The sequence below is a fragment of the Pelobates fuscus genome, chromosome 13, assembly GCF_036172605.1.
Source record: "Pelobates fuscus isolate aPelFus1 chromosome 13, aPelFus1.pri, whole genome shotgun sequence".
Taxonomy (NCBI): domain Eukaryota; kingdom Metazoa; phylum Chordata; class Amphibia; order Anura; family Pelobatidae; genus Pelobates; species Pelobates fuscus.
Window position 1 is genome coordinate 71,867,335 of NC_086329.1, and position 22,440 is coordinate 71,889,774.

The window sequence follows — 22,440 nt, forward strand, 5'->3', positions numbered from 1 at the left end:
CACGATTTTCCCCCTATTTTCAGGGAGAAAAAGTGCGTGTTATACGTCGATAAATACGGTACATGAACTCCAGAAATATTGTATATTTGGTTAAAAATCTCAACTAAAACCTAATATTTATTTAGCTGCTAGAATGCGTCTTTCTATTTGACATACTTTAAAAAAAGGGTGGCTCTTCAGATCCCAGGCATCATTCTCGCTGGCTCCTAGACGGACTTTGGGATCTTTATGCAAAAGCTGTAAAAGAAAATTTAGAAAAATGGAAAATGTTATTTTAACTGAAAAAAAACTGAGAATTAAAGGCATTTTCTTGCAGGTTCTGTAAAATCTTATTTTATGAGCTCAGGCTGTATATGTTAGTACAGAGCTCAATGAACAGAAGGCACCATATCGCCATGGCATCGTGTTCTGGTGCCCGGACATAGCTCTGCCCTGATCGATGGTATTAGTCATGCTTATTATTTCATTCACCACATGGAATTCTAACCTGTTTTATTCTGTAACTAGATCCATGTGTTTGTGACTGCTTGTTGTTCTCTGTTACAATCTAACACACCGAATATTCACACAGGACCAGCTGTGTTTCCAGAGCCTTACAAATCAAACTGCCCGAGCCCACATTCACACACAATGGAATCATTATAGCATGATAAGCCATAAGAGTAGTACTGCTTAGAAGCAGGAACTTTAATCCTGGAGGGTCCAAGAACGAGCTAACTCAATCTATCTAAATTAGAAAGCACTATGTGTTGGCAACTTACACTTCTTAATATTGATCGTGCTTCTGCAGTCAGGAACCTCGGATAGTTCGGCGTTGAATAGACAATATTATACCTCACCTCTCTTCTGTTACCTGAGAAGGGATACTAATAGAAAAACTACAGTTAGAAAAAGTGCAGGGTTGGCATGGGATCTACGGTGGGTAATGTCTAATGTAAATGGTTTGCCAAAGCAGAACCAATAAATATAATATAAATAAACTGAGAGAGTATTATAGGGTAAAAATTAAACAAAGTGGACAGCACACTTGTGTGATATGAATCTAGAAAAAAAACATTCACCACAATAGTTAACATTCTAGTGGTGTGTGCGGATAAATAAATAAGGACATGGGCATGTCGGGGGACACAGAGAGGGGAGGAAGGTCAACAAAGCACTGGAGCCAGTGTTCGTACAAGCCCTGTCAGGGAGAGCGGGGAAGCAGGGCAAGAGCACAAGCAAGAGTGTTTGCTGAGAAAGTCACCCAACGATCGTCCAGACACCAGGTGAACCTGCAAGACAGTTGACTCCAGGGATATTTCCATCCCACATATGTTGAATTACCTGAGCCAGTTCCATATAGGCTCATTAAGTGTAATGCAACAATAACATTATTTTTTATATTTATTTTATGTTCAAACTGTATTACACTATTTGGAGTATTTCCCCTTACAGAGACATTTGGGATATCATATACATGGTATATTCCTTAATTTTTTACCCTTACACACCACTAGTGCTCACTATTGTGCTAAATGTTTATTTCATAGATTGATATCACACAAGTGCGTTGTCCACTTAGTTTAGTTTTTATGTCTGAATATATTTGTAAAATTTACTGATTGTTTTCACTGTGGAGATTAGCAGCACTTATCGTTACATCTACACAGCGCCTGTTTGTACCATACATCTGTTTTTTTTTCTATAGGGTTAAAATAAGTTTGGATAAAGTGAAGAGGGAGTTATTGGGTTCTGATATTTAGATACACAGTATAATGAGCTGTAGTAGTTATGGTGCTCAGGTTTCCCTTTAACCCCTACCAGTCTACAGTTTGAAATGCTATCACTATTATCAATGGACTGTTTGACATCACACAAGGTATTTTTGGTTTATAAACGAGGAATCCTACAAATTGGTAAAAATTAGCTTTTCTTACCATTCCACACAGCATTATATAAATAACTGCACCGAGACTCCACCAGTCAATAGATGTTGTGTATGGTTTACCGCAAACCATTTCCGGTGCCATGTAATGCAGGGTGCCACAATATGTTCTGTCTTGTTCTCCATATCCCATCCCTCAGAAAAAGAGAAAAGATAAATGTGCATCGGTAAATATACTGATAGATGTTGACACTTCCTTTCAGTCCCGCCGGAAACCGGAACCTGAAATTCAAGTTCCAGTACCGCGGTGAGCCCTGTGCTGCCGGCCAACGCTACAAGACAGATCTGAGACTTTAACTTGTAACAAAAGACTAAGACAACATCAGATGGTACAACATCAGATTCCCAGTAGACAGGAATAAGCCCTATGAAGTATTGGTAATTTTAAATATTTTAGAGTGCTCTCACCATTTTATATTTCACTTTGTTTCACTTGTATATGTGTTGAGTGGTGCACATAGGTGATAGCAGCACCAGATTTTCACTTTTCCCAACACTCTGTTTCTATTGTATGATACCGATAGATGTTGCTGATATACAGTATATGTTATAAGTGATATTAGAATATTGCTGCAAGGAGTTGGTGCATTGCAGCTGCAGATTCTCTCTGTAATTTTGTATAAAGTTTTACATGGTGTTTACGAATCTGTGGCTGACAAGCCAACCAATCAGAGTGCTCTAATGAGAATTCAATGTGTGGGAAAGCCTTTATAAAGGCAATTCCCACTTTAAAGCTTCATATTGCACTAGCCCTCGCAGGACAAAGAAAGATTTATTTAAGTTGTGTCAGGTTTATAATTTTGTGGGCAGGTTTTTGCAATTGGGATTTGTAAGTGTTACATTGCAGGATGATGGATACTAAAGTAGCCTTTTTGGGGCTGAAGATAAGATTTACAAGAAAAAAAGACTTCAGAAGAGAAGTATAATTTATTTTCTTTCAAAGATATTAGTTTTAATGCCTCCCTCCCAATTTTATTATAATGAAAGGGGTTGGTAGGTGTAATTCATTGTAAAAGAGGGGATTGGGGACCCAATAGTGACAATCAATTTTGGGGGAGGGTTGGACAATGGCATGTTCAACCCCCATTGTTTAAAGGGACACTATAGTCACCAGAACAACTACAGCTTATTGAATTTGTTCTGGTGAATAGAATCAATACCTTAAGGCTTTTTGCTGTAAATACTGTCTTTTCAGAGAAAATGCAGTGTTTGCATTACAGACTAATGATAACTTCACTGACCTCTCCTCCGATAGCTGTTAGAGATCATTTCTAGGTCATGGCTGCCTAAAATGCATCCAAACATTCAGTGTCTTCTCCCTCTACATGCAGACACTGAGCTTTCCTCATAGAAATGCATGGGTTCAATTCATCTCAATGAGGAGATGCTGATTGGCCAGGGCTGTGTTTGAATTGTGCTGGCTCTGCCCCAGATCTGCCTCCTTGACAGTCTCAACCAATCCTATTGTGAAGCATTGTGATTGGCTCTGGCAACAACTTCTGATGATGCCAGCAGGCAGCTTGCTAGTCTGAGACAAACAGCATATGCACAGCTACAGCTTCAGGCTTGAATACAAGTAAGATTGTGCTATATTTAGGGAGGCATGAGGGGCCCAGGGGGGCTAGATGGTGGTTTTAACACTATAGGGTCAGGAATACATGTTTGTGTTCCTGATCCTTTAGCGCTCCTTTAAATATTTAGAGCCCCTACCCAGCACTAATGAATGTGGTGGGGACATTAGGTTCTCCCAGTATAAAATGAGTAGCCTTCCACCAACTGTCGACCTGCATTATTGATTTTTAGCCCCCCACCAAATGCCTACAGGTGGGGATACAAGGGACTATGTGCTCCCAATTATTTACTATGGACATTGGCTGCCCAGTCGCTAGTTTTAAACAGTCCCTATGGCAGTTAAGGGAAGGGGGAGGTTTTAAACTTCCTTATAGTCATATGGGGATCTTAATGGTCCCCACAGGGTTTTTATTTATATATTTTGACCAACTGCAACATAATTAACCCTTGCAGTTGCCAAGGCTTTAACTATTTTCATTCTGGTTTCTATAAATGCCTAGGGGAAAGAATTTTGGAAAATTTGGCTGCATTTCTGACAAAATTCAGTCAGATGGGTTTGCCCCATTAAGTACGAAGCCAATCGGACTTTAGTGAGTAACGGTTTGTGTTTCATACATACTTTTAATTCGGTTTGCAGTTGGATGTTATCTGAAAGTCAGGGGTTGTATTTACCACAAGGCAAACAAGGCATTTGCCTAGGGCGGCACTTTCAGGGGGGGGGCGCTAAAAAATGCCACCCAAGCTCCCAGAAAAATGCCTTGTTTGACTCGTATTCTGGAGCTGTCCACCTTATTGTGAGTGAGTGAGTGAGTGAGTGAGTGAGTGTAGCTGTCAGTGTGTGTCTGTGAGTGATAATGGGTGTGCCTGTGAGTGTGTGTGTCAGTGTGTGTATGTAATTTTATGTGTATCTGAGAGTGTGTGCCTGTTAGCGAGTGGGTGTGTGTCAGTGTGTGTCTGTCAGTGAAAGTGTGTGTTGGTTAAACAGTGTGTGCCAATGACTGTATGTGTGTGCCAATGACTGCGTATCTGTCAGTGAGTGTATATTAGTGCATGTATCAATCGAATTGGGGGGGCAAATTTAGATATTAGGGGTGGCCGAATTTAGTCGTGCCTAGGGCAGCACAAATCCAAAATACACCACTGCTGTAGGTAAAGTAAAATTCTGCAACTTTGTGAGAAATTACTTTTGTTTAATATAAACTAATTTTTACCTTGTTTACTAAGACCAAAGTCTGTAATTATGGCAAATCCATCTATGTCAATTACAATGTTTTCCAATTTGAGATCTCTGGATTTAAAATACAGAAAAATAGTTTTTATTTTTTTCAATATCACTAGAGGCACTTGAATTACATGTTTTTTTTTTTAGCCTTTTTAAAGATTAGATTTAAAGACTTAACTATTATAAGACAAACAGTTAACATAATAACATAACTAATCAATCAAACCACAGACATCATTTTGATCACAATACATTAAAATAACACAGATAATATTTATGGGGACACTATGTATGTATACATTTGTTATACACCTACCCTTAGAAGGGTGACTTGATGCTGTCTTTACAAAATTGTGTCCAATTCAGGTACATATACACATAAAAAATACAGAAGATATAAAATCTTTTACCTGAATTGGACGTACTACACGCAATTTTGTTAAGACAGCATCAAGTCACCCTTCTAAGGGTAGGTGTATAACAAATTTATTGAATGATCCATTCCTAAGGTGAACTGCTGTTAGCGTTTTTCCCTTTCTATTTTACTATACAAATTTGTGGTGGGTGAAAGGGACAGAGTGTTGTAGCGTTTTGCAATTTACCATAATAACTACCTAAGCGCCTGCAACACACAGCTCTTTGTTCACTATGTATGTTCAACTTTATTTTTTCCTGTACACTTACCTGTGAACAATATCGTTTTGATGCAAGAAATCCAGGCCGAGCACACAACACGCCGCATAAAACCTGTAGAAAAGAGAATAAGTTCGTTTCATTTTAGGGAAGGAAATGAAGTTTTTTTACCATTGAAAATTTTGATTCCACCAATCCTGTGTCAATCTGTGCTCAGATATATTTCCTGCAATGTCTTGTATCTTCTGTATTAACAGTCAGCTTAATCTGTTTTTGATTTTGTTTTCAAATTTCTAGTCCACCTTAAAGGAACACTATAGGGTCAGGAACACAACCCTGTATTCCTGACCCTATAGTGTTAAATCCACCATCTAGCCCCATGGTCTCTCTAAATAGAGTAACATCATACTTGTATTCAAGTCTGCAGCTGCCTCTGACCCTGATCTGCCTGCTTGGCTGACATAGTTTTCCTATAGGATTGGCTGAGACTGTCAAAGAGGCAGATCAGGCTGTAATGTAAACACTGCATTTTCCATGAAAAGACCGTGTTTACTGCAAAAAGCCTGAAGGGAATGATTCTACTCACCAGAACAGATACAATAATCTGCAGTTGTTCTGGTGACTATAGTGTCCCTTTATTACATTTGGTTAGGATGTCTAGCTTGGTGTCACGAGTCCATGAATATTGCCTGGTTTTCTGATCTCTGCAGTTTGGTGCAGTACCTCATACTGCCAACACCTTTCTGTGGTGCTGTTGCAGGCTGCTGTCCTCAGACTGAAGAGATCTGACTGTCCCCAGCAGGCCTTTCCTTAGGATGATGTTCTCCCTATTTAGTGTAGCCCAGCCCTTTCTGTGTCAATTCATTGGATTTGTTATGGAGTTGCTCCCTGTGTCCTGCTCCTGGAGATCCTGTGTCCAGAAGGTCAGAGACCCAGAGGCCTCCAGTTTCCTCATATTAAATTTCCCTTTTCTCTTGTTTTGCATTTGTGTTACCCACTTGTTTTCGTGTAGCTAACATACTTGTTATCTTTCCTCATTGCTTTGTATTTATATGGGTATTAATTTCCTACTTACAGTGATTGCTGCTGCAGTCAGCACCCTTTACCAACCAAACTGCGACAATCCGTTTCCATAATCCCAAAACTATTGTTACTTACACAGCTCTGGTTGTGGAAAATGGCTGAAAGTTGTTGTTCCTAATATCGGTCATTAAGTCCCCACCAGCGGCATACTCCATTAAAAAACAAAAATGACCCGGAGTCTGGAAACTTGCCAACATGTTAACAAGGAAAGGATGCTGTACTTCGCTCACAGTCTGTAGGATTTCCTTTTCACATATAAGCCTTGGAAATAAAAATGGAATAATTCAACTAATCACTTTTTTTTTTTGCTGTGCAAATAACAACATTCATACTTGTAGTCCCACGACAACATTTACAAGCCTAGCAATAAGAAATTGTATAAAGCTTCAGCATGGCATGTAGAGTAAACGCACATTTTTAGAATATAGTAATAACAAGCTAGAGTCATGTCTGGGTATATATTAAGATAGAGGCTTGCTAACGAGTAGCTTTTCCAGACACGGTGACAACTGATGAAGTAACATAGGGTAAGAATGCCAAATCACATGCTAAGCCATTACCCAGAGGAGTACTACTGCATCTAAAAGCTCTACCAGAGTGTCTCATCCACGCAACATAAATTATACGAAAAAAAAAATACAAAAAAAATGTAAGACTAAAGTAAAGTCAATGATAACATTTTTTGACTGAACAGCTGAAGGCAGAATGGGAGTTGGAGTCCTTCAGGAATCCCAGCAAAGCTCATACAGGAGGTGTAATGGCTATATGCTGTAGTGAGTCCCATGTTTAGCCAATTCCCAGTCTCTGGATACGAAGAATAGCTGTAATAGAACGGTGAGGCAAGGCAACTCCATAGCCCCAGGCCTTTGTGTAGGCCTGGATCCCTGATCCACGGGCTTGAGAAATGAAAAAGTTGAAGTCCTTCCCATCTAAGGGACAGCAGAAGAGTGGTATGGTTTATCGCTGATTGCTGGTGTGGTTGATGCAAGGTGAGTAAGCCCTTATTGACCTTCAGCCCAGGAGTATCGTGGAAACGAGGAGCAGTTGCTTGCGGTTGAGTAATGCCCACAGGGTCCTGTCACCATCTCGCGTCTGTCGCCTCTGATCTCGAGATCGGGAATTCAGCCGGGACAGTTTTTCTCGGGCTGTTAGCTTAGGCCAGAAGTCGTTAAAGATAGCTTCCAATATTATCATAGAGTGCTCAACGGGGTCACTCCAGGGCTACTCTGTCATATTTACAGCATGCCCCTGATGGGAGAGTACCTCCACCATCCTGCATTCAGAGTTGCGTTCCAATACACTGCTGTACGATTCCAGACAGGTGACAGGTAGCGCAGTGGGGACCGGGATAACCCCCACCAGCCCAGGGGGGACACAGTAGGTCTTTGCAAGAGAGTTGTGCTTCACAGGTCAGAAGACTGGCCGCCTCTCCTGCCTGGTGCCTTCACTAAGCCTCATCGGCTCCGCCGGAGATAAAGGCATCGGCACCTCTAAAAACCGGACCGTACCATTCAGTGTTAGCAGCTGGTAGGGCACCGAATGTGTTGATTGTGAATGCAGATTGCCTCAAGAATAGGCTTAAAATAGGAGTATTGTGAGGAGCACTGTCAAGATGCAAATAGAAACATGGAATGTGACCAATAAGAACCATTCGGCCCATCTAGTCAGCCCAATTTTCTAAATACTTGTATTAGTCCCTGGCCTTATCGTATGGCTAGGATAGGATTATGCCTATCCCATGTATGCTTAAACTCCTTTACTGTGTTAACCTTTACCACCGCAGTTGGAAGGCTATTCCATGCATCCACTACTCTCTCAACAAAATAATACTTTCTGATTTTATTTTTAAACTTTTGTCGCTCTACTTTAAGACTAAGTCCTCTTGTTGTGGTAGTTTTTCTTATTTTAAATGGCAACCAGCTACCATGAGGCATAGGCCTTGCCCCCAATTAATCACTTTTTTAAAGGCAACTCTTGCACACAAATAAAAACTGACAAATAGTATCACCATCCAAAAAAATAATCAAAAAATTAGGATGATAAGTACCCTCCATTTACTGACCTTGGGACTCTTTTAGTTCCAGTTATGTCTTGTTTTTTTTGGGCTTTTAAAGCAAATTTGCTCTTTGTACGCTTGTACTCAACAAGCAGAACCTGAAATGCAAAATACATATATATATATATATATATATATATATATATTGTTACCTAGCATTTATCTTGACACCTTTTATATTGAAAGTGGAATTCACACCATAACCCACCTTTCCAAATGCTCCTCTTCCCAGCACACAGAGACAATCAAAATCCTGAATGCTCAGCCGAGCTCCTTGCTGAATACTGCAAAGAAAAGAACACGTTTTAAATATATTTAAAATTACATACAGTCCCCTCCCCCATGAAAAAACAAAGACCCAAAACAAAATTCTCCTATAACACACAGTATATGTTAACAGCATTGATGAGAAAGATGAATATCTCAATACCCCTCTGATGATGATGGATTTTTCACATCTGCTTCTGCCAATGGAACAGCGTCACGAACTAAACCCTTTGGTGGTCCAGTGGTTTCTTCTGCAATGTTATCAATATCAATAACTGCATCTTTCTCTGTTGATGTTTGGATGTTTTTTTCCATATCAGTAGCAGCACCAGGTGGTGATGATTCCACTTTCTTATTGTCCACTGCTGACACTTGAGGCGTGTCAATTACTACAGCCTGCTCTGGAGCTGGTTGGATTATCTTTTCTGTATCTTCATCGTCAGCTGGCAGCAATGGCTTCATGCTCTCAGAGTCCTCTACTGGTAGTGATTGAGGATTAATAGCTGCATCCTCCTCTGGAGGTGGTTGGATTGTCTTTTCTGTATCTTCATCGTCAGCTGGCAGCAATGGCTTCATGCTCTCAGAGTCCTCTACTGGTAGTGATTGAGGATTAATAGCTGCATCCTCCTCTGGAGCTGGTTGAATTGTCTTTTCTGTAATTTCATCAACAGCTGGCACCGATGGCTCCACGCTGTCCGTGTCCTTTACTGGCAATGGAGTAGGGTCAGTAACTAAATCAACTTCTAGAGCTGGTTGGATTGTCATTTCTAGCAAGCTTACAATAGCTGGTGGTAATGGTTCCATGCTCACAGAGTCCTCTACTGCTACTGGCAGTGGAGCATTGTCAAAAATTCTAGCTTCCACTGGAGGTGGTTGGATAGTTTCTTCACTAATGGTGTTGATAGCTGGTAGTGTTGAATCCACATTCTCAGTGTCCACTACTGGTACATTGTCAATAGTTGTAGCTTCCACTGGAGGTGGTTGGAAGGTCTCTTCTGTAATGGTATCAGCATCAGGTGTTAATGGGCGCATGCTCTCAGTGGCTACTGGCAATATAGGATTGTCAGTAACAACATCTTCTTCTGGAGCTGGCTGGATGGTCTTTTCCGTTTCAGTATCCACAGCCGGCGCCGATGAATCCACGCTCTCAGTATCCGATTCTGGCAGCGAATGAGCATCAATAGCTGCATCCTCCAGTGGAGCTGGTTCGGTGGTCTCCTCTATAAAAGTAGCACAGAACATAACTTGAGTATTGTATATGATACACAGAGATCAATAATGGATTAATTGCTTACATCATAATCCAAAAACTCTAAAGTAAAAAGCATAAGAAAAAAAAGAAGGAACACAATCTCCAAGCCTAGAACTTTATTTGAATGTATTAATTGTGAGTTATGGTTTATAATATTACAATAACCAATAATACCAATGTCGTTAATGGGAATGGCATCCAGTGAAAATGATGATCTTCAGGTAGGTATAAGTAATTTAATCTGTGTATACTGTATATGTTATAAGATGTACATCCTGCAGTATGGTTGTTAGAATGGATGTATACGTATCAGTTTCTCTACCTGTAAGATAATGAAATGTGAAATCCCACACTGGTTACTGAGTGCATTCACACTGCTTGACAAGCTTGATGTGTTCTATCACACTGGGGGCTAGTACTGGGGTACAAGGGTTCGCCGCTTGTCAGTAACCAATCAATAATCATTTCTGCCTGATAGATGCCTTTAACCCCTTAAGGACACATGACGTGTGTGACACGTCATGATTCCCTTTTATTCCAGAAGTTTGGTCCTTAAGGGGTTAAAGGCCCATGGGCAGTTTGCTATTTAATACGAGGCATGTTAAACATACACTTACCTTGTTTTGAGGAGATTAATTTCTTAATTGTTTGAAGCTTTGGCCTTTTCTGGGTGAAAGGACTGGAAAACGTCACCTATTCCAAAACAAGGTGAAAGAGTTAACTGCAGGAAGTAAATGATAATATCTTATTTTGCCAAACCAACATAAAAACAGACACACAAATGGAAAAGTAAACAGCTTCAAATCTGTTCTTCTACAGCTAATCACAATAAGTGAAGCCCTTTGTTTAGACAGTCTATAACTTAATATAGTGTCGTTTATCTAAAAAAGTCAAAGATTGCTAAAGATGCTATAAGTGGTAATGTAGGTAATATGACGTATATACAAAGGTTTATTCAATAAATGGCAAATTGCATGAATTGAAAACAGAGTCCCTTTAAGCTAAAAATCCAAGTTACTACTATTGCTGACTTAAGGAATGCTTTCAAATCACCTATTGTTACCTAAGTTGTGCATTTCAGTTTACACTTCAGTACAGTTTGATTTATATTTATACACTTATTCACTAAGTGTGAAAATCCACTATCTTTTAATTGTAAAGTTGTGTAACGTAATCATTCTTTTGTTTTCTGTATTATTACATTAAAATATAACTATAAATTTATCGTGGCCAGAGATTGATTCTCACCTTGATGAAAAGGGTGCCCTGTGGTTCCAGTTGTAGACACAGTTCCTGTTTGGGGTTCAACAGGAATTCTTCCAACTTCAGAGTCTTTGTGGCACACAGTGATCTCTGATCATGCCAATATAAGGATATTTCTAGCTCCCGAGACTATGTAAAAATTAAATGAACGATAGATATTTAAACAAAAAAAGTTTTTGGCCAATCATGTTTTCGTAAGGAACCATTTCCACACATTTAAACCACATTTTACCATTTTCACATTAAAAAAAAACAAAATTATTTTTCATCAATATATTGAGGTTAGTAAATGAATAGATATAAATTTGTTTAAAGTGTTATATTCTTTGCCCTATTACTAGCCACACTACTAGTCTTCCATGTGTGTGCTTGACACAGCAGGACTTGCTAACTTTGAGAGATTAATCGCAGTTCATTCCAGGTCAGGTGTACAGAGCATTAAGCAGACCCAGACGTGGTGGGTATGTAAACATAAAATCAGTTTGCACCTATACATTTTCTATCCACATGGCAAGCTTGTGTATTGGGGAAAATAAGCAATTAAACAACGTGGTTAGTTAATGCTTGACAGAATGCCTTTAACTAAAAAGTTATAAAAAGTCAAGGTGGCAAATGTTTTCTAAAATATGCAATATATCACAGATTGTTTAAAAAATCCTTTAACAATATCGAGAGAAAGATAAACTAACCCAATGTTAAACAACTCTACATTTTAACTGTCTGACACATTAAGGTCCTAAAAGGTTTAGAAATAAGAGTTCAATTAGACAACTCTTTACAGGATTTGAAGATTTATAACGTATTAATTCTACCTGGGGCCAAAAATGAATTCAAGCTAAAAAAAATAATACACGCATGCCATATGTACCTTATCTAAATCCAGTTTAAATGTCTTATTCCAGGATGGGTTAGAAACAGTTTTCCAACTTGTTGAACCCACTGGAATATGATCGATCTTCAGCTGAGTACGGACTTCACCTGTAAGGAAATTTCAGGAACTAAACTTAAAAGGCTAAGAGTATTTTAATTTAAAGAACATTTCTACGTAGCTTTGGTCAATACACAGACAATATAAAGGTTCATCTATTAGCTTTACACAAAGCTCTAGAGGTTTGCTTTCATCAAAGGAGTCTAATCTCCTGTATTCTGTAAAAAAAGCAAAATAAAATAAAAAAACTAGACAACTTTATAGTCAGCCAGGTAATACAGTCTGAATATAAGCAAAGAGATATATGTGAAATAACACTAGAACCAATTCACTAAAAACATGTTGAAAATGATGTTCCTGCTGTCGGTCTTTTTTGTCTAACAAATAATGTAAAGAATGGAGTTTGTACGATGAGTGAGTCCAAGTTTATATGTGGGTAGAGTAGTTTGGTGTTGACCTGCTACAAATTTTGAACAGGATATAGATCGATATTGTGGTTTTGATTTTCATTTGGATAGCGATGTTTATTGTAAATACATATTGGCCACAGATTTGGAAGAATTGTTTTACAGAGGTGTCTTCAATAAATAATTTGTGTAACCAATCCAATAGAATCAGGTAAGTGAGTTTACGATAAATAAGGCCATTGTAGGGCATAAGGCCCGTCTACCAACTTAAAATGTAGTTTGTGAGCTGCTGTATAGAGTAATGTTAAAAATGTCTTATTATGGAACAATGGCCATCAAACGATCTGAACAGGTGTTGCAATGTAGAATAGTACGGCAAAGTAGCAGTAAAAAGCTTCTTTTTCTTTTTAAAACTACTTTGCTATACATTGCAACACCTGTACAGATTGTTGGCTGACTAAAACGGTCTACTTGGTTTTTACTTTGGAGCAGCGCCATTTTTTTTTGTAAATCTCAAGACTGAGATATCTAATGGATTTCCCTGATTCTGAATAGTCTCACTACGCTAACACATGGAAACCTACAGCATGACAACAATGTGGGACTAGGAGGTTTCCCACTGCAGCCTCGGTTTGGCACAATGGAAGAGGTCCCATGCTGCAGTCTTGGTTTGGCACACTGGATTAAGGAGGTACCATGCTGCAGCCTTGTTTTGGCACACTGGATTAAGGAGGTACCATGCTGCAGCCTTGTTTTGGCACACTGGATTAAGGAGGTACCATGCTGCAGCCTTGTTTTGGCACACTGAATTAAGGAGGTACCATCCTGCAGCCTTGTTTTGGCACACTAGATTAAGGAGGTACCATGCTGCAGCCTTGTTTTGGCACACTGGATTAAGGAGGTACCATCCTGCAGCCTTGTTTTGGCACACTGGATTAAGGAGGTACCATCCTGCAGCCTCGGTTTGGCACACTGGATTAAGGAGGTACCATGCTGCAGCCTTGTTTTGGCACACTGGATTAAGGAGGTACCATCCTGCAGCCTTGTTTTGGCACACTGGATTAAGGAGGTACCATCCTGCAGCCTTGTTTTGGCACACTGGATTAAGGAGGTATCATCCTGCAGCCTTGTTTTGGCACACTGGATTAAGGAGGTAACACCCTGCAGCCTTGTTTTGGCACACTAGATTAAGGAAGTATCATCCTGCAGCCTTGTTTTGGCACACTGGATTAAGGAGGTAACACCCTGCAGCCTTGTTTTGGCACACTAGATTAAGGAGGTATCATCCTGCAGCCTTGTTTTGGCACACTGGATTAAGGAGGTAACACCCTGCAGCCTTGTTTTGGCACACTAGATTAAGGAAGTATCATCCTGCAGCCTTGTTTTGGCACACTGGATTAAGGAGGTAACACCCTGCAGCCTTGTTTTGGCACACTAGATTAAGGAGGTATCATCCTGCAGCCTTGTTTTGGCACACTGGATTAAGGAGGTAACACCCTGCAGCCTTGTTATGGCACACTAGATTAAGGAGGTATCATCCTGCAGCCTTGTTTTGGCACACTAGATTAAGGAGGTATCATCCTGCAGCCTTGTTTTGGCACACTAGATTAAGGAGGTACCATCCTGCAGCCTTGTTTTGGCACACTGGATTAAGGAGGTAACACCCTGCAGCCTTGTTATGGCACACTAGATTAAGGAGGTATCATCCTGCAGCCTTGTTTTGGCACACTGGATTAAGGAGGTCCCATCCTGCAGCCTTGTTTTGGCACACTGGATTAAGGAGGTCACATCCTGCAGCCTTGTTTTGGCACACTGGATTAAGGAGGTACCATGCTGCAGTCTTGTTTTGGCACACTAGATTAAGGAGGTACCATCCTGCAGCCTTGTTTTGGCACACTAGATTAAGGAGGTACCATCCTGCAGCCTTGTTTTGGAACACTAGATTAAGGAGGTCCCATCCTGCAGCCTTGTTTTGGCACACTGGATTAAGGCGGTAACATCCTGCAGCCTTGTTTTGGCACACTGGATTAAGGAGGTACCATCCTGCAGCCTTGTTTTGGCACACTGGATTAAGGAGGTCACATCCTGCAGCCTTGTTTTGGCACACTGGATTAAGGAGGTACCATGCTGCAGTCTTGTTTTGGCACACTAGATTAAGGAGGTACCATCCTGCAGCCTTGTTTTGGCACACTAGATTAAGGAGGTACCATCCTGCAGCCTTGTTTTGGAACACTAGATTAAGGAGGTCCCATCCTGCAGCCTTGTTTTGGCACACTGGATTAAGGCGGTAACATCCTGCAGCCTTGTTTTGGCACACTGGATTAAGGAGGTACCATCCTGCAGCCTTGTTTTGGCACACTGGATTAAGGAGGTATCATCCTGCAGCCTTGTTTTGGCACACTGGATTAAGGAGGTCCCATCCTGCAGCCTTGTTTTGGCACACTGGATTAAGGAGGTCCCATCCTGCAGCCTTGTTTTGGCACACTGGATTAAGGAGGTCACATCCTGCAGCCTTGTTTTGGCACACTGGATTAAGGAGGTACCATGCTGCAGTCTTGTTTTGGCACACTAGATTAAGGAGGTACCATCCTGCAGCCTTGTTTTGGCACACTAGATTAAGGAGGTACCATCCTGCAGCCTTGTTTTGGCACACTAGATTAAGGAGGTACCATCCTGCAGCCTTGTTTTGGAACACTAGATTAAGGAGGTCCCATCCTGCAGCCTTGTTTTGGCACACTGGATTAAGGCGGTAACATCCTGCAGCCTTGTTTTGGCACACTGGATTAAGGAGGTACCATCCTGCAGCCTTGTTTTGGCACACTGGATTAAGGAGGTATCATCCTGCAGCCTTGTTTTGGCACACTGGATTAAGGAGGTCCCATCCTGCAGCCTTGTTTTGGCACACTGGATTAAGGAGGTCCCATCCTGCAGCCTTGTTTTGGCACACTGGATTAAGGAGGTACCATCCTGCAGCCTTGTTTTGGAACACTAGATTAAGGAGGTACCATCCTGCAGCCTTGTTTTGGCACACTGGATTAAGGAGGTCCCATCCTGCAGCCTTGTTTTGGCACACTGGATTAAGGAGGTACCATCATGCAGCCTTGTTTTGGCACACTGGATTAAGGAGGTACCATGCTGCAGCCTTGTTTTGGCACACTGGATTAAGGAGGTACCATCTTGCAGCCTTGTTTTGGCACACTGGATTAAGGAGGTACCATGCTGCAGCCTTGTTTTGGCACACTGGATTAAGGAGGTACCATCTTGCAGCCTTGTTTTGGCACACTAGATTAAGGAGGTCCCATCCTGCAGCCTTGTTTTGGCACACTAGATTAAGGAAGTATCATCCTGCAGCCTTGTTTTGGCACACTAGATTAAGGAGGTACCATGCTGCAGCCTTGTTTTGGCACACTGGATTAAGGAGGTAACACCCTGCAGCCTTGTTTTGGCACACTGAATTAAGGAGGCTTTCTTGCAGTTTATACTCCACATATATTGAAGTGCTACAGTTTCCTATGAGGTTTGCTACATAGACCCTCCTGTGTTATACACCCCTGGGTATGACATTATGTCAAGGATTTTACTGGTGATCTGAGAGGTGGGCCTATCTTATTTATATATTTTTTGTCACACTATTCCATGTTTTCTACTATACAGTAACGTTTGTGTATTATTGTATTTGTTTAATACTATTAGCATTTATTATGAATGTACAGGATTACATAATAATGTACTGTTATATATCACAATGTCATTGTTAGATACATGTAATAATAATATTTAATGGCAATTAAATGGATGATAAAAAATTAACCCAAAACAGTGCATTAACAAATAATCAGGAAAGTCCAGAGCATAAAATTGAAAGTCAGGCTGTGAGCTGTGTTCAAGTCTCAGAATGGTAAAGCCGCAATCCCAAAGAAACAATGAAATCATCAATGAGTAAAGTAGTCGAGATCTCGTCTACTGATTAGATAAGACGATAATGTAAGGGGTGTTGTGAGCCAGTATTCTCCCCATGGACCAGGAGGACGTTTCAAAAGGCAACTTGTAACTTGTTTAGAGGAGGATATAAAGTTGACAGATAGGATTCCCAGCTTGAAGAATCTTTGGTAAATGTTTCCTTCACTTTTAAAGTTTAGAGTCACTTCATTCAGAATTTGTAAAATAATTTGTTGGAAAAAGGCAATTGCGGAGGGATATCTGGAAATATGTTTTGTAAAACTGATCTCCTTGACAACACTTTCAGTATTGTGATTGATTGGCAGGGTCTTTGTGAAGGACGGAGAATCCTATTAGATAATAATATTTGTATTTCGCCTCCATTCTCCCCAAACAGGAACATTACAGAGTTAAAGGATCCAAGATTCCTATACAGACCTTGTCTAACCATGTTACTGGACCTTGTCAAATGTTACTGGACTATGATTATAAATTCTGTCAGTAAATGGTGGGATATGTAGTTTAACAATTGTAGCAGGGAAAGGTTCGATACCCCAGATATTGAGCACTGTTATTGAGCGTCACTGTACACATAACGGGATTAATAAGATAAAAATCACTGTACTAGAAAAGTCAAAAGTCTCTTGGATGTTCTGATTGCTGCCACGGTTGTTTCTTCTGATCCGGTTCATTAATAAGAATCTTCCTCGACGTGGACTCCTGCCAGGGAGAACATCTGACGGGTCCTTTAGTCTGCCAGGTACATTCTCCAGAATACCGTGACAGCCCTTTACTCGCACTTTCAGAGTACCTGTCAAACAATCAGAATAAATATTGTAACAATGGCTATTACACTTTCACATTGATGTTAAAGAAAACTTTGTGTTTGGTCAAAGTAGCACACACAGAATATGAAATGATTAGGCAGCTTTTACATCTTTATCAGAATATAAATCAACCAAAACTGAACTTACAAACAGATAAAAACTCAGTAACTTCAGTTAGTCCCTGCTTGGTAGTCAGACAAGGTTTATCTCACTGGTGCCATTAGAGAGGAAACGTATACTATTTGCATTATTAGATATTTCTAAACACTCACAGGAGTAATTCAGAACCAAAATGCAACAAGTCCACGCTATACAAGTTGGAACCCCTCTATGCAAAGTGAACAAGGAGTCCACGTCTGGATTAACCTTTACACTTAGTGGGACTCTAAGATAATAAAAAAAAAAAAGTAAAACTGAATTCATGAGAATACCAAAAAAGTGCAAATTCTCAGTAACATGTCATTTTCACATATTCAGATGATTATAAACTGTGTCTTAGACAGTAAGTAAAGTCATTTATCTAATTTCCCATTAGTAAAATATTCCTCAAAGTGTAATGCTTAACTTGTTTACTTAGTTTATGCTATTAATTCACTCAATAAAAAGTTATGCAGAAAGCTAGCTCAGTACATTTGGAAGAATGATGCTAAGAGTTACATATTGTTATCATTTAAAATGTCACCGGTCACATTTAAACTTGCATACACGTCACATAGAATAAATCCTGCTGGAATATCAGTAGACTAACTGTGAGTTTCCTCCAGTCAGACTTCACACAGATGGAAACATGCTCGGATATTTCAATGTTAAATATTCTTGTTTCGTTTATTCCCAGATCTTTCAGAGACAAAACAACTTACCGGTTAGTGCTATGGACTTGGATTTGACTGAACCAAGGGACAGTTCCTCGGTGGTTATACTCTTCCTATGGTGGCCATCAGGAAGTTCTTTCACTCGTTCCTGCAAGGAATATTTAAGGAGGTCCAGCTTTTCATTTGACGCCTGTAGTATTGATTGTGCCTGTTAAAAAGTGAAAAAAAAAGATAAAGGATCAACAGAACGACAGACATTATCTGCTGGCAAAAATATCTGGAAGCTGCTGTCTAACATGAGCTGATGTTCAAGGTTAGACACACAAGTCCTACAAGTGTGGCTCATACTTTCACTGTATTTATAAAGGGTGTTATAATTCCACATCATGTTCAATGTATAAAACTCAGGATTAATCACTAAAGTCTGAAATCTGAACTGCAAATATTTAAACTAAAAATAGTGATCTGGAGAAATTCCATCTCGGCTTTAGTCAGAGCTTATCTAGGTTTGTTTCAGTTTGGTAATTCAGATTTTTATTTCCTACAAATCAGTTTATTGAAAAAAACCCGTATTTAACTTAAATGCTGAATGGAAAAGAAAAAACTAGTTAGCATAGATTTCCATAGATTGATATTATGCTATTGGCTTTTAATAAAACTAAATGGGAATTAAACAATTGGGAGAATTGTAAATAAAGCACCATAGAGACAGAATAAAATACAGAACAAATGGACCAATAAAGACTTCAAACAATTAAGGTCTCAGAAGAGAGAATATAAATTATTCATAAAGCAGATTCTGTTGGCGCTTTATAAGTCATAATACTATACCATGGCTACTTGGCTAATGCCAATAAACTGCAACTTCCAACCCCTTGACAGACATTGGAGGCCCATTATTCATTCTGGGGATGAAATGGTTAAGAGAATACACTTTGTAACTGACCTCAACAAGCGGCTTTCCATCCAATTTCTGGATGGCATGTTTGGCTCCTTCAGCCACGGCACGCTCGATCGCAAATCGGTGGCTCAACTCCTCAATGCGTTTCTCCAATGGACTTATTGTAGGTGTTTCTAGGACACAAATTATTAAATTTTATTATATTAATGGTAAAAAGGAAATCGACATGGTAGTTTCAGGTGTTACAGTATTAAACGGGTAATTTCTATAAGGTTTCTCTACATATTTCTATATGTCTCAGTGCACTGTTTCAAACACAAAACATTTTAACCGCTTTCCGACCACAGACAGAAATTTCCCATCAAGCTTGTCATTGCCTAAAGGAACCTTGATGGAAAAGTTCTGTCATTTATTAAAGTTAACCCTGGATCACCGCAATCGCGGGGTTAACGCTCCTCTGGTCTGTCTCGGTATTCAACGCAGACTGGGAGCCCCCGATCGCACTGTCCCTGCAGCTGTGATCGCTCTGACAGCCTCTGACTCTTCCGCGGCCAGTGTGAAGTGCATGGAGACGGATCAGTGATGATCTGCTTCTCCCTGTAAATAAAAGTTTTTAAGTTAAATCCCACCCCCTTTCACCTGCTTTAATATAATTAACCCCTTTCATGCCAATTGATCACTGACTACAGTTGCCAATTGGCAGGGACTACATTTTACAGTCATCAGCTTTTTATTTTTTTAAACCCTGAGGGTTAATTTTTATCTTTTTGAATCCTCAGGGGTTATATTTATTCTATTAATTCATTAAAATATTTTAAAATTATATATTTAGCTAGCTGGGGTGGGCGGAAAATAGTGGGGAATTGGTGAATTCGGTGTTAGGCTAGCTTGCCTGCTAAAGAGCTCCAAAGTGGGACACGGACACATCAAAACACCATGAAAATTCACACTTAAAAACCTGAACTTGTCACGTCTCGTTTACAGCACTGTAACATCACAAAATAGTGTCTAGGTCATACATTGGGCATATTGGTTTACTCAGAAGATGTAACTGAGCATACTTTTGGGGATATTATGACAGTGACACATATCAAGTGTAAGAAATATTTTTTTTCCTTTCACCACAAACATTGGCATAAATTCGTAAAAAAAAAGGTGACAAGTTAGGGCACAATATACGCCATATAAAATACCCTGGGGTATCTGCTTTATCAAATGAAAGCCCTTTGTGGGGTTATTTAAACAGTCAAACTGCTATAATACTCCAAAATGAGACATAGGCCCGTCAAATCATTATATGAAAATTCTAATTATAGAAACTGAAATAGCCTTGTCTCTTATATGGCATTGTAGATTCACAGAATAGTGCCAAAGGCATACAATGGGGGTATCGTTATACTCAGCAGATGTAGCTGAACACAATAGCACACACTAGCTTTACGAAATACACATTACAAAACCGTTGTTATTGGTGTATATGCCAAAATAGAGAAAAAAAACACTTTTACTCCAATATTTAGCAGAGATTGGCGATGAAATCGCTACGTTAAAAGTGTCAAAATAATCTTGGGTAAATAGCCTGTTATAATAAAACACAGTAAAAAAGGAGGAATATTGGTAAAAGGTGCTCAAATCACCAAGTGTGAGTCACTCCAAATCACACAGAAAGTGTATAAAGCAATATCGTAAATAGTATAGTGAGAGCAAGTAATTATACACCAAATATAAAATAGATAAAATATATTAAACAGGCAATATTACCATATGTCTTGGATGTCCTAAAAATATAAAATAAAGGACATAGTATAGCCTGTATAAAATGAATGAAATGAAATAAATATAAAATTGACCACTCACGTGGTGCTGAGCCTTAAATAGAGGCTCAGACTATAAGCGCCTTTTTATAATTTCCTGGAGACCGCAATGCTGGAAAGGCAGGTTAAGTTTATCTCTGTCAGAATCCCCTTGTGTCAATTGATGAAAACCAAGTCAGGAAGTACAGGAACAAACTTTATTTGCATAGCATAGCATATAATGGAATCTCCCAAGAATATTGCACTAACGCGTTTCGACCGTTATAGTCTTTATCAAAGTGCTGTAGTGTGAAACAAATTTAGCGTTTAAATACATTAAAAAATGCGCGCATTGTGATTTCTTCGCCGGTTTACTTCCGGTTTCCGGCTGTTACTCCTCGTCATTTAATTTCCGGCTTCCGGTCACGTTGCGTGTCACAGGGCATTTCCGGGTCAGCGGTCATGTTCCCTTTGCGTTCCAGCGAAACTCCGGTTCCGGTCAGCATCAATGAGTTTTTCTCAAATATCTTTTGTACCATGTCCATAATGTAAATAAACAGTGTAAAGAACATCCATTTTATACATATTTATCCATGCTTTGTACTGCTATTCGGAACTTTGGTGGGGAAGCTTATTGGAATAAAATATTTTACTAATTTTAACACAGTAAAAATTATTGAAAAGGATTACATATATATAAGAATATGTCATATCACGGAATATATAAAAACAGGCGAAGAAATCACAATGCGCGCCTTTTTTAATGTATTTAAACGCTAAATTTGTTTCACACTACAGCACTTTGATAAAGACCATAACGGTCGAAACGCGTTAGTGCAATATTCTTGGGAGATTCCATTATTTGCAAATAATACAAGAAATAACATTTGAATCATAGCTGAATTCCCTTTGTCTGACACTTCCAAGAGCTGTATGTTTCCCCATAAACCTAGCTTTCTATAAGAGAGCAGAACACAAACCACATTCACAATACACAGAACATATGACATCACTGAACCTTTACCTTTATGTTGGAGAATCAACATGCGCAAAATTTCTATTTTTCTTTTGCTGTCATGGAGTATTTTCTGAGCATCACTGAGATGTTTCTGATCCTGTAAGCAGAAAAATCAAATGGATAATTAAGATAAACAAAGACTGGACGTTTAGGTTTATTACCCCACACCACCATGTATACATGAGCTAAGTTTAATTTTCACTGTCCCTTAAAACCCTTTTGAAGAGACAATGAAGTCACCAAGGCGCTTAATCTCAGTGAAATGGCCTGGGTGCAGAGTTCCTTTCCCTTTTAATCCTGCAATGTAAAACAGTGCAGGTTTTTTTTAGAAGTTATTGCTAGGTTAAGTTCACCTTTAAAGGCTGTCATACTGACAATGATTAGAGGTGCTTCCACAGCAACAAGTAAAAATCGGTCATGTGTCGCGGAAGCTCATAGAAAAGCATCAGATCTCCAATGCAACCCAGGAGGAACATTGGATTGGACCATCAAGAATGATGCCACGTTTCCTCACTGATGTTGCGGGATGTAGAGAGGTGGAAA

General features: G+C 39.5%; 1 protein-coding gene across 1 annotated transcript; it reads right to left on the reverse strand.

Annotated features, from left to right (window-relative positions):
* Positions 1-117: 117 nt before the first annotated feature.
* Positions 118-22,071, reverse strand: LOC134582613 (serine/threonine-protein kinase N2-like). The gene is made up of 16 exons (XM_063439279.1): positions 22,066-22,071; positions 21,904-21,994; positions 19,132-19,259; positions 18,234-18,393; positions 17,172-17,357; positions 12,341-12,418; positions 12,141-12,250; positions 11,258-11,401; positions 10,627-10,702; positions 8,921-9,977; positions 8,643-8,774; positions 6,510-6,695; positions 5,403-5,465; positions 4,708-4,784; positions 1,917-2,059; positions 118-237 (listed from the first exon to the last, which is right to left on the reverse strand). Exons 1-16 carry the CDS (start codon positions 22,069-22,071, stop codon positions 118-120), a joined length of 2,757 nt encoding a protein of 918 aa, XP_063295349.1.
* Positions 22,072-22,440: the final 369 nt, after the last annotated feature.

Bases quoted from the DNA above. Each gene is read 5' to 3' on its own strand.
- LOC134582613 (XM_063439279.1), bottom strand. The intron at 17,358-18,233 runs GTAAGTTGTTTT...ATTGTTTGACAG, and splicing joins CAAGTCCATAGCACTAACCG to GTACTCTGAAAGTGCGAGTA. The intron at 8,775-8,920 runs GTATTGAGATAT...TTTTCTTTGCAG, and splicing joins AATCCATCATCATCAGAGGG to TATTCAGCAAGGAGCTCGGC.